The sequence below is a fragment of the Gymnogyps californianus genome, chromosome 1 (genome assembly GCF_018139145.2).
Source record: "Gymnogyps californianus isolate 813 chromosome 1, ASM1813914v2, whole genome shotgun sequence".
Classification (NCBI taxonomy): Eukaryota; Metazoa; Chordata; class Aves; order Accipitriformes; family Cathartidae; genus Gymnogyps; species Gymnogyps californianus.
The window spans coordinates 116488041-116500418 of NC_059471.1; the positions used below are offsets into that span (position 1 = coordinate 116488041).

Sequence of the window (12378 nt, forward strand, 5' to 3'; positions counted from 1 at the left end):
TTTCCTATTCTCTCTCCCCCCAGCATCCTTGCCCTCCTTACCCTCCCATAACACAAGATTCAGGCTTGATTCCTCCATTTGTTATTTTCTTGGCTTCTGAAATATATTTTCCTTCTGTCTGCTCTTGTCATGCCTCTGTGTTTCACATGCTCTAAGCTCAGAAAACTGAGGTAACCCTTTCAGAACAGCACTGCTTTGAGAGACACGAGGAGATCACCAAATCCCCCCATCTACACGTCCTGGTGGCTGTGCCAGCCTCTCACCACCTGCAGTGGCTCCTCCCTCTGGCCTTTGTGCAGGCCACCATCCTCTCCCTCTATTGCTCCTTCACCCTTGTCCTGCTCCCTGCACACACCAGCTGCCTGTGACTCTTCTGGTGCCTCCTGCCACCACCCCTCCAACCAGAGGTCCTGTGAGCTCTGCTTGAATCAAAGCTGGGTACTGCTCCGAAGAGACAGATAAAGGCATCCTCAGAACTGACACGCAAGGGACTTGGTTTCTACGCCCAGGTCTTCCTCCCAACACAAGGCAAATTATTCAGTTGTCTTTGCCACACATTTCTATCTGTAGCGTGGTATTTGTACTCCAAAACGGTTTGAGGATACTTGCCTTTAAAGTCTGGCAAGCACTGAGCCGCTCTGGTGACACAGGTCATAGATGAGTTTCCAGCAGGTCCCCCTGGGAGCAGGAGATCCGGGGTCTGCCAAGTGGACATTTACAGGCACGTGTGTTCAGACTGCATTGAGCTTCTTTCCCAGCCTAGATATCAGCTTGGCACCCGTGCTGCGTGTATCCACATGGGGCTCCTCTTTCTTTCAGGGGAGACCTCATGGGAAACAACCTGTCTCTCTTTTCAGGATTTCTTTAATTGCCCGCAGTGGAAAAATGGAAAGCGGGACAGCTGGGAACCAGGGAGAGGTAGATGGGACAGGAGGGTATGCTGGGGATGGGGACACTTGTCCTCTCATCCTCACTGTCCCAGCTGGCCCCAGACGGCACAGGCAGCCTACAGGCTACCAGCACCCGGTGTAGGTGCTGAGCTTTTGAATTCAGTGGGGCCAAGAAAAGGGTCTCTGCTGGTGTAGAGGGCTGCTGATGCCAGGCCAGCAACCATGATGTCTGCCCTAGCATTAAGTGTTAGGTATGGCTTTCTGATGTTCACTCTCCACATCACCCACAGCGCGCCATTGGCAACAGACCAAAGGAAAAGCAGCATGAAGCATACAGATACCAGATAGCTCAGAGTCCAGGCAGGGAGCAGATCTGCACATGTCAGACCAAGCAGAAAATCAAAATCTTAGAAAGAGAGGCAAGACCCTCCCCAGAGGAAAGGATGCTCCAGACTAGGGCAACAACGAAGCACAGAAGGAACTCCTTCACCCTTGTAACAAATTGTAGGCACTTTATGAGGCCCCAGAGACACCAACACCTCACTGCAGCCATCTCCACTTGGTAGCTTTCCTGAAGACCTCATTTACTCTACACACCCTCTTTGGCCCAGTCTCCACAGCATTTTTCTGGTGCGCTGCCTTTCAAAGACCAAGATCCACCAGTTCCAGCGTTTCAGGGAGTGCTCCAGCTCCCAACAAACAGCGCCCGCTGCCAAATGGGAAAATCGGGAAGAGGGAAAGAGTGAGTGCAGTGTAGTCAGGTCTGCAATTGCCTATGGACAAGTTAAAGAACTGATCTTTACAGACAGTAAAATAACTGTTTGATAGCTCCCATCAACATCCCAAATTTCTGTAAAACTTCCCCTGATCTCCTGGGAGAGTTAAACCCTGAAAGAGTAAAGAGAAACAGGGGGAAGACAGAGGACAACAGTAACCAGAAAAAGGAAGGCACCAAGAACCATCAGCACAAGTAGGAAGAAAGAGAATGATAGAAGAGGTCCTGGGTAAAGCAGAGATCCAAACCTACAGGAAAAGGAGTACTGGAGCCTATAACATACATAAGGAGGCAGGATGGCAGACAAGGGGGAACACAGGAATCCCTAATAAATCTAAGTCAAGTGGGTGTTGTCTAAGAAACAAGCAAACTGCTTATACCCTGATAAAAACATTACTTATGCTAGAGTGACGTCACCACCAAGTCCTGAACCAGAAGGTTCACAGGAACCAAGGAGACAGTAACCCGTTGATTGCTTTATAATGTCCAAGAAACACTTTATGAATGCACAGCTCTCTAGCTTTCATATATATCAAAGCTATTAGCTACTATGCTACAAAGATGCTGAATAGCATTGAAGTGTTAATTTGTACAGACTCACTGGTCCTCCACATCACTGCCAGGAGAGGAGAAGCAACGGTCTGAAGAGACGAGGAGTGGAACATGCACCTCCAGGCACTGGGTTCACATACACTCTGGGACAGCTTTGCCGAGCGCTGCCCGGGGATGCCAAGAGGCAGCTCCAATGTTACAAACAACCCTGAACCCTTCCAAGTAACATCAGGTTACCTACATGGTGGGGCCATGCCTTCACCAGCCTCACTGCCTGCAACTCATCTCCAGCCCTGGCAATGCCAGTGCTGCATCAGCTCCCAAAGCCGTGGTGGGAACGAGAGCCCAGACAAGACTAGCTCAGTGCCCACTGCTCACTTCCCAGCGGTCTGCAGCTGGGCATCCAAACTGAAAAAGACCTTGTTTAGCAAGCTCACAGTGGAAAAAGCCCTCATTTAAACAAGAGCAACAAACAAATTGCCATTGCCACATTTAGCACCAACTGCAAACTTTTGCTGGTGAGGTTAATGGGGTGACCAAGTACAGGCAGGGAGAGAAACAAGCTACACGGGTAAGGAGCAGAGCTGTTCCCTCCCTCAGCAAAATGCTACCATTAACACATGAACTGGAGGGAACAACAAGAGGGAAATTTGTCCCGCTGCTCACACTACATCCACATGGGCCGATTAAAGACCAAAATGCTGTGCACAAGAGCCTTGTCCATATGAGATTTGAGCTGAATGCAACATCCTCCCCTCCCAAAAACTTCCTTCCTCATCAATGGCTGTTAACAGGAGGGTGCAAGCAACCAGCTGGGGAGGAACTCAGGGACTCTCTCCCTCCTCGCAGGCTCTTCCCTCTGTACTAAATTCAATCCACCGACAAGCACCAGCGCGGGCTCTTCCACCTGAACACGCCACTCCCGCGGCCAAGCCTGCCTTCAGAGGGAAAAGTTGGAAGAAAAAAAAAAAAACAAAACAAACAACCCAGAAGGATTTCGCCCTCCCGTGAAGCCGCACACTTGCACCCAGTGAGTTAGCCCGCAGGGAGCGCCCACCTGGCCGCTTCCTCACAGAAAAAGAACTAACAAAGACAGAGAGAAGAGGTGGCAGCGGCCGGCCGGGAGGGAGGGAGGGGCGGAGGGAGGGAGGCAGGAAGGACGGAGGCAGGCAGGCAGCTGGCTGCAGGGCGACAGCGCTGCCCTCCTCGAGGAGGCGGCGATGAAGCCCCACGGCCTCACCCGCGGCGGCGGCCGTGGCGGCAGCTGCGGCTGCGGGGCGACCCAGGGCGGAGGCGCGGCAGGCCCCACCTGTCCCGCCGGGCCGGGGCGGGGCCGCGACACACCCCCCGGGCCGCGCCCAGCCCCGCGCGCCTGCTCACGGCGGCTTCCCCGGCAAGCCCGCCCCCGCGGCGCGGTGCCCGCTGGGAGCTGTAGTCCGCCGCCGGGCTCTTGCCGCTGACCGGAGCCAGCGGGGGACTCCGCTTCCCGTCGGCCCCCGCGCCCCCGGCCGGCGCGGCGCGGCGCGGCGGTGCCGCCGGGTGCCGGCAGTGACAGCACCGCCGCCATGGGCTGGCGGATCCGCCTGGGCTTCCTGGCCCTGTGGGCGCACCGGCGGCAGGCAGCGGCGGCCGCCGCCGCCCAGGATGGCGACGTCGGCAGGGAGCGGCGGGACCTGGAGCTGAAACTGGTGCAGGTGGTCTTCCGGCACGGGGCTCGCACCCCGCTGCGGCCCCTGCCAGGGGCAGCGCCGGTGAGGAACGGGACGGGACGGGACGGGACGGGACGGGACGGGCGCGGGGCCGGAGCGCTGCGGGGGCTGGCGAGCGGTGGCGGCTGCCCCCGGAGCTGCGGTTGGCGCCCTCAGCCCGAGCTGGCGGGGTGCCCGCTGCTGAGCGGCTGTCTTGCTTCCGTCAGCCTGTAAATGGGGTTCTTTCCCTTCCCAAGGCACTACCGAGAGTAAATTTGGGGAAAACGTGGGAATTGGGAGTTAAAGCGGAACGGCGATAGCATGGTCCCACTCCCTGTTAGTGGGACGGGTGACGGCAGAGGGAACAATCTCCGCTGTGGCTGCAGGGAGCCCTCGGAGGAAGGACGCAGGGATGGGCATCCCCGGGCTGCGGCCGCTGGCAGCGGCAGTAACGCAAGTTATTGCTGCTCCCAGGGAGTTTGCTCTTTAACGCCTAGTGCTGAGCCGTTCCCCCACAGCACTACACGTTACAACAGATGCTCGGCAAACGTGCGCTTACTTGCCTCGGTGTTACTGCGATTGATCCGTCTCCCCATAGCCTCCAAGGAGGCAGCCTCTTGGGCTGGCAGATATAAGTTCTGGTGGTTTGCTAAAGAAGCTTTTCAGTGTGCAACAAATAGCAGCAACAGAGATTTTGTACAGATCCTTCTCCTGTAAGGGCAGAAGAGCAAGTATTGCGTTTCATGCGCATCATCTGTGCATGATGCACAGCAGATCAGCAAATCGAAGATGTAGCATAGAATCATAGAATGGTTTGGGTTGGAAGAGACCTTAAAGATCATCTAGTTCCAACCCCCCTGCCATGGGCAGGGACACCTTCCACTAGACCAGGTTGCTCAAAGCCCCATCCAGCCTGGCCTTGAACACTTCCAGGGAGGGGGCATCCACAGCTTCTCTGGGCAACCTGTTCCAGTGCCTCACCACCCTCACAGTGAAGAACTTCTTTCTTACATCTATTCTAAATCTACCCTCTGTCAGTTTAAAGCCATTACCCCTTGTCCTGTCACTACAGGCCCTTGTAAAAAGTCCCTCTCCAGCTTTCTTGTAGGCCCCTGTTAGGTACTGGAAGGCTGCTATAAGGTCTCCCTGGAGCCTTCTCTTCTCCAGGCTGAACAATCCCAACTCTCTTAGCCTGTCTTCATAGGAGAGGTGCTCCAGCTCTCTGATCATCTTCATGGCCCTCCTCTGGACTCACTCCAACAGGTCTGTTTGAAGACACTGGTTCTCTTTGGCTCTCTGTGGCGGTACTGGCAAGGCAGCACACAATAACAGCCCAGCATTAGTTTACTGCTCTTGAAAGTCCTCATTTTCCACTGAAGCACTGTTTGTTTTGAAACAGGTGGAATGGCATCCCACTCTTTTAGATGTACCTGCTCAGACTAAGCTTGATTACATGGTGACTGACCTAAATGGAGGACCTCGACCCTCCTCGCCCTATGAGGAGCAATACAAAAAGACCACATTCAAGGTGAAGCTGTATTTCATGGTGGTTTTATGTTCACTCTGTAGACTTGTTTATTTCCATATGCCACTGGATATTCTCCTTTTCTTTGCACTTAGGGTGGTGCAATTGCAGGACAGCTGACAACAGTAGGGATGCAGCAGATGTTTGCCCTCGGGGAAAGGCTGAGGAGAAGCTATGTGGAAGAAGCCAACTTTCTCTCACCAACGTTTAAGCCTGCTGAGGTCTTGTGAGTCTCTCAGTTCCCTCCTGGACCTTCCCTTGCTTCCTCCCTCCTAACAAGTAGCCCTGTGCTAGGGAAACTTTCTGACCAGCATACCCTTCTCCACCCTACATCAGACTGGCTGGGCCCCGGGCCTTCCATCTTTGCTCAGCTGGCAGAGGCCGGTACTAGAACTCACTTGTGACACAAAGCATCCAATTCCCCAGCAGTCCTGAGAGTGATGCCAGGGACAGATTCATCTCACCTAGGTTTAGCCATTGACAGTGGTATTATGCACCTTTATGGTGATGAAGGGAAACAGGCATTTCTGGAGCACAATTTACCTCACTGTAGATTAAATAGCTAAAGTTCAGTGAGATGAAGCACGCTCCTGCTGCTCACATCAGTAATGCTGGGAGTGTCTGGTTTAGGATGGGATAAAAATTACACCAGAGAAGTGCCCATTTGTTATCTCCACTGTCTCTAAAGGGAAGTTAAAGAGCAGTTCAGATATAGGTGTCTATTTAAGATAGCTATAGCGAGGCAAGATGAATCCCACCACAGGTTTCCAAAACCACGGTGAAAGCAGAACCCTCAGTTCCAGCAAGTCCTCCCCAGCTGCAGCCACATCCACATGAAGCAGAAAGTGCTACTTCACAAACTGCTTTCTCTCTTTCAGCATCCGTTCCACTAATATTTTCCGGAATCTGGAGTCCACACGGTGCCTGCTAGCTGGGCTGTACCAACAGCAGAAAGAAGGTTGGGGAGACTTCTGACCAGTACCTTTCCTTTCTCAGTCTTCCCTAGATGCACACACCTCGCACCTCCCAACTCTCACTGGCTCCTGGTTGTTACTTCTTCCCTGGTTCTTTGTGCCTGGCCCTCTTCCCCATACTCTCCTGGGTCTGTATGTTATTTATCAACTTGTCACTTGCTCCCTCTCTTTGTGTAGCTTTCTGCTGGTGCTCAGCTTGGATCTGTTGCCATGAATGCTGCAATTTCAGACCTACTAAGGAGGTTAGCATTAATCCGCTTCAGAATCAAGAGGGCAAAAATTTCCAGGTCCAATGTTCACGAGATGCACATCTGAAAAAAGTTTCTCAGAGAAACCCAAGTATCTCGGCCAAGATCCTTTACAAGTTTGGTATCTGGAGTAACTTTCAGCTGTATCCTACAGTTGACAACTACTTGTATGTCCTAGAAATACATTCTGGGTTTTGAAGATCTCGCCTCTGCTCCCTCCGTATTCAGTTCCAGGAACAAATAGTAGAAATGACTTGCCAGAGCTCCTTACACCTCATGACACAGAAACTATTTTTTGGCACGTACAAACAACGGAAAAAATGAACACACAACTAGAAAGCTTTACAAGGTGCACAGCAGACATCCCTGTGGAATTAAGTGCTGTGTGCACAGAAATAAGCACAGTGGCTTGTGTTGCAGGTGATAGCTCAGGGGGAATTGCTAGTTGACGACAATGGACTTGAGCACAAAGACTGTGGGAGTGATTAGAGCAGTCTAAAGACATGCAGATGCACTAGTGATCACAGAAGCCTCCTTCTTGTTCCACAGGATCTGTTGTCATTGTCACTGATGAAGCAAGCTCTGAAATCCTCTACCCCAATTACCACAACTGCCAGCGCCTGAAGTGCTTGAGCAGGTAATTGCCAGCCATACCTCCCCATATGATTTCACTACTGTTTCACTTCAGTAGTAGTAACTTAAAACAGCACATTTTCTTCCCATCTCCCAATTTCTTCCCCTGCTACTTACTGTTCTTTGGGAATGGTTAGCTAGTTGTATAAAATACTCGGTGAGCGGAGCCATATACCAAGCAGTGGCACCAGAAGAAAAAAAAAATATAGAGACTTTTTCTTGAAAGACCAATTTAATTTAGTCTGTGTCTACCAAACACTCATTACTAGCTAATGTACAGCTATTCTGCAGCATTGCTGCAAGGCAGAATTAATGTCATCTACATCCCTTAACAAGCCTTTCAAGTGTGAACATATTGGGCCTCTTTTTTATATTCAGCTTCTGGTTTGGGGGTTATTACATTCCTGTCACATTTATACCTTGAAGAAACTGAAATATACTCAGCCTTGACACATCTAACAAAGACTAATGAAGTAAAATAGGAACATCCTACATAGAAAGAACACTCATGTTTGCAGAGTCAAGTACTCTAAATGCCTGTGCCAGGTTGGGCATGGGGTGGAAACTGAACAAGAGAGGCAAATGTATTACAGTTTGGTTGGATTATACATTAGCATATATTTGTCCAAAATTCAAGAGTTGTCAGAATTCACTTGCAAAAGCTCATTATATAATGCTTGACTCTGCAGGCAAAGGATTGTTCTTGACAGTGGTGAGGTGACAGCCCATAGAAGCAGTACATTCAGCCTCCTCTAGTAACATCAATTGTCCAAAAAGGAAGTAAACTGCAAGCTCTTCCACTCCCTTCCCCTGCCCCCACCAACTGAGCACATTTTGTGACCACGTGAAGGTGGATTTTTTAAGCTGCAGTAAGAAGCTCTGCCTCAGCTTACAGGCTACCTATGCTAGAACTTCTAGCACATTTGATTTCAAACAGAAACCAGAGCTGTTCCTAAAAAAATAAACAGCAAACTTAAACTTTTCCTGCCTCCTCCCCAACAGATCAGGGTCAGAGAAAACAAAACCTATACAACATATTTTGCTTGAAGTACATGGCCAGCATGGATATTCTCAGCTAAACTTTTTAAAATAAAATTTAAAACAGTGTAAAGAGGCAAATGGCTTCTAACAAAGCGAGAGGTGAATTTAAGCTACAAGTGAGTATTGAGGTGTTTCCCTTTTCCCACAGCATACAGCAACCAGTTCAAAGCTTCTACCCTTTCTTCTTTCATGAGGCAGTTAAAGGCTACTCCCTGAAGACACAGGCTTATACTGTTCCAGTATGACCAGATCTGTTAACTGTTACACAGCCCTTGCTTAAGGGAACCACTTCTGAGGTGCTCACATCTCATTTTAATTTTTTCCCCCACCTCTGTGAGAGCAGAAAGCTAGCTCCAATCCTTGACATCTAGACACAGTGTCTGTCCACTCTGCAACTTAGACTCCCAACATCAGGAATTCCTCAGTGTCCTGTGGTGCTTCTTTTCTACCCCTCACTGATGCGAGACAACTCCACTGGGCTGGGGTCACGAAAAAGTTTTTGTTTCGTTTTTGTAATTCCCTGACAGGCATAAGTTGAAGAATGCTCTGCAACAGCCAGGTATCTCTGATGACTTGAAAACAATTAAGGAGAAGATGGGTATTGATGGTGATAAGGTGGATTTTTTTCTCCTCCTTGATAACATTCTTGCTGAGCAGGTGAGCTGAGCAGTTCCGTTGCACTGTCACAGAAAGAAACATCCCTTTACCATGCATATGGAGGAAACCACAGAGTGCCAACACCCACTGATACTAGTGGGTACCCCAGTACCTTTCTATGCAATCCAGAAAGTTTATAGAAATAGCATGGCCTTTTTAGAAAGCAAGATGTGGAGTCAGCCTTGCTCTAGGATGGATGAAGTACATCTCTAGTACTTATGTTCTTACCTTGAAATCCAGTATCTCTTTCAAGTGTAACGAAGTAGAGCTAAGAGAGCAGTTGGGCCTTGCTTACCCCATTACAAAATGCTTTCCCTTTTTTGGCAGTCAGCACCTAACAGTCACGTTAATCCTGTTTCCAGCATACTACCTGTGAGCCAGATGACTGCTTCTGCTACTGGAAGGGAACCTTGTACCCCTCTTAGTACCTCTTTTTTGCTGGAGCTAATGGTAATTGGTCTGCCTGTCAGTTGAATAGCTCAAGGCATTACACTCCCTTCACATAGAAACATATCTTCAAAGAACAAACATCCATCCTTTTGGTAGATGGAGCAAGCCTGTATGTTTAAAATCACCCTAGAACTCCTCACATGAATACCGCAGTACAATACTGTAGTACAAATGCTGTGACATGAACAGCTGTTTTCTGTGGGCAGTCATCCATGTGTCTAACCCCATTGTTATGCTACATCATCTCCTTCCAGGTGCACAATTTGCCAAGCTGCCCTGTGCTGAAGAACTTTCAGCAGACAATTGAGCGTCGATCTGTTGACTCGCTGCTTTTCCTTCTGGAAGACGGTTCAAGGTGATTGCCTGTATCCATGCCTCCAGCCTTAGGGGCTGTCTTAGGTTTACCCAGGGTGGATGAGCTACACCAGCTTACTGCGGCAGATAGAAGTCCTTTCTGATCTGCTGCATTCCCCCACCAGAGGCTACTGCCCCCCATGAGGTTTGTGCCTCAGCCATCTCAGCGTGAAGTCCAGTGCCTTAAGTCAGGAACAAGAGCTAGGAAAAAGGAGTCCACAGTGAGGAGGCCAAGATGTGGGCTTACGTCCTGTTTTGCTGACAGTCGTGGAGAGAGTAGTCTCCGAGGAACAGCAGTAAGCCACTGAGGTAGGCAATGAATGCCTCAGTTGCCATGGTTGTTTAGGTGAACCTGTGTCAAAGGCAAAAGCAGAAGAGAACAGGAGATGCTTCCAGCCTGAGCGCTGAGGCTGCACAAGCGAGGCTGCCCTTGGAGATGCACAACTACAATCTGAATTCCAACCTGAGAAGTTTATCCCAGGGATGGCACCTGCACAGCTGGGCTGAGAAGTGTTGGTGCTAGTGGAAAAGATGATGCCAGGCCCTGCACGCATGTAACTACGTGCAAAAAAATCTGCTGCTACATGCAGTTAATTACCTCCTCCACAGCTGTTTGTAAAGGTGGCTGAGTTGCTAGCCTAGCAGTCGTTTTCCTTTCAGATTCATTCACAGCTGCCGTATTCACCAGCTCTTCTCAGGTGGTGGTATAGGACTGCCTTTTCTGTTAGGACAGTTGCCCTTAGCCTTTTCTTTAGTTTGTATTAGAGATCTTGGATACTGAAAGACTGATTTCCCCCACTCCCACAACAGCCGGCAGAGCCACAGTCACATTCATCCTCCATTTCCACTGATGTATTCATTAGGTAGAGGGAGTTTCTTCACACCAGAAGTTGTCTAAAGATCTCCTCTTTATTCAATACAGGGATAAAAAAGTAATTTTTAAATATAGCTTCCACCTTCTTGAATCTTGCCCCTCCCCTTCCCACCAAAGGGCCCAACCACTTCAGTTGCTGTTTTGCAGTCAACTACCGTCATCTTCCCTAGCTGGAAACCATGCATCCAAAAATCACAACTAGGGAAACAAAATACCATAGAGAACATCAAGGAGTTTCTAGATTTCCCTTTATGTGGGCCACACCTCATCAGACTGCTTGTTAACACCTCTCCTCTCCCAATCTGCAATCACATTAGAATCTCTGTGGTGACTAAGCAACTGCTGAAATAAAAAGTAACCATAGGAATTGCATTTAATAGTTCTTAGCTACACTCAATACATGTTACCAATTTGTAAGAAAAGCAGGTTCCCAGGTGTTCATGTGAAGTTACTTAATTTGAAAGTTTAAAAACTAGTAGATTTATTTCTGCTTCTTTTATAGAGAAGTTCTTCAGATGAGTGTTGGTCTCCTTTTCTATACCTTACAGAAGAACATTACAGAAGCAGTAGATCCCTCATCTCCAGCTGACAAGGCCAGGTACAGGGCAGATCTCTTCCTCTAATCATTATAAATTCTGACTTGCTGTCAGTGTGAAAAGCTGGTTCAGAAAGATGTTGAATGTGTGAGGTAAAGAGAATGAGTGCTCATCTGCTAGAAAAAGCATGAGTGCTACTGGCTATCCATGGAGGAGCACAGCTAACATTTTTGGTTTGGTTTTTTTTTTTTCCTTCCCTTCTTATCAGAAAGCTCATTCTCTATGCTTCTCATGACATTACCCTTATTCCTCTTCTGGTGGCACTGGGCACCTTTGACTGCAAGTGGCCACCTTACGCTGCAGATGTGACCCTGGAACTGTATCAGCACCGGCAGTCCAAAGCGTGGTTTGTTCGCGTGTCTTACCACGGAGAGGTAAGATCGCAGGGGAAGTCCCCTGTACAAATCTTGGGCTTTTAGTTTTGCCATGCATGCATGTAAAGCTGTGAAACAAGACTTGTTCCGAGCATGCCATCAAGCCAGATAACAGAGTAAGACACCTACAGCACATCCATGGTAGCCAAGATACCTTTTCTGTTGAGCTGGCTGTTGATGTAGTGTGAGTTTAGGCAAGGACTTTGAACCTCTGCCTCTCTGTCTTTGCCTCGACTAGCATATTTCCCTGCCGCAGAATGCATCAGTATCAGCAAAAGAGGGCTTTGGCAATGCACAAGATCTGTGATTTTGTCTCTTTGCCTTTGCAGGAGCAAGTGGTGAAAGGATGTAGAGCAGGGCTCTGCCCACTCAAAGAATTTCTAGAAGTTCTTGCACAGTACTCAGTCAGTCCAGAGGAGTACAATAACCTGTGCTCCCAAACGGAGGGGAATCAGCAAACTGACTCATGATTAAGTTGTCTTAAATTAAAATTAGTTTATTGTCACAATCTTTTGACTATTTTTCTTTATATTCCTGCCAGCTTTCCCTATTCTAAAGGTATTTTAGATGAGGGGACTTCTTCCTACCAGACACAGGGTGGCACAGTGTCACTTGTCACTGTTAGCAGCAAGATGAAAGAAGCTGTGTAACAGAATGGCTCGAGTTCACTTCTGAGGTAGCCACACAAAAGCACAGAGAGGCTGAAAACAGCAAGGGAGAGAACAGACCTTTTTAAATTGCCCTGGC

The 12378-nt window shown here is 49.1% G+C and overlaps 1 protein-coding gene across 1 annotated transcript; it reads left to right on the plus strand.

The window, feature by feature from the left end:
- Positions 1 to 3782: 3782 nt before the first annotated feature.
- ACP6 (acid phosphatase 6, lysophosphatidic) lies at positions 3783 to 12139 on the plus strand. The gene is made up of 10 exons (XM_050910037.1): positions 3783 to 3968; positions 5305 to 5433; positions 5526 to 5656; positions 6309 to 6388; positions 7202 to 7289; positions 8854 to 8983; positions 9688 to 9788; positions 11164 to 11259; positions 11466 to 11631; positions 11961 to 12139. Exons 1-10 carry the CDS (start codon positions 3783 to 3785, stop codon positions 12099 to 12101), a joined length of 1248 nt encoding a protein of 415 aa, XP_050765994.1. The 3' UTR covers positions 12102 to 12139.
- The last annotated feature ends 239 nt before the right edge of the window (positions 12140 to 12378 follow it).

Excerpts from the sequence above, each read along its gene's own strand:
- ACP6 (XM_050910037.1), top strand. The coding sequence starts at position 3,783 with ATGGGCTGGCGGATCCGCCTGGGCTTCCTGGCCCTGTGGGCGCACCGG. Across the intron at positions 7,290-8,853 it reads CGCCTGAAGTGCTTGAGCAG|GCATAAGTTGAAGAATGCTC; the intron begins GTAATTGCCAGC and ends ATTCCCTGACAG. Across the intron at positions 11,260-11,465 it reads TCTCCAGCTGACAAGGCCAG|AAAGCTCATTCTCTATGCTT; the intron begins GTACAGGGCAGA and ends CCTTCTTATCAG.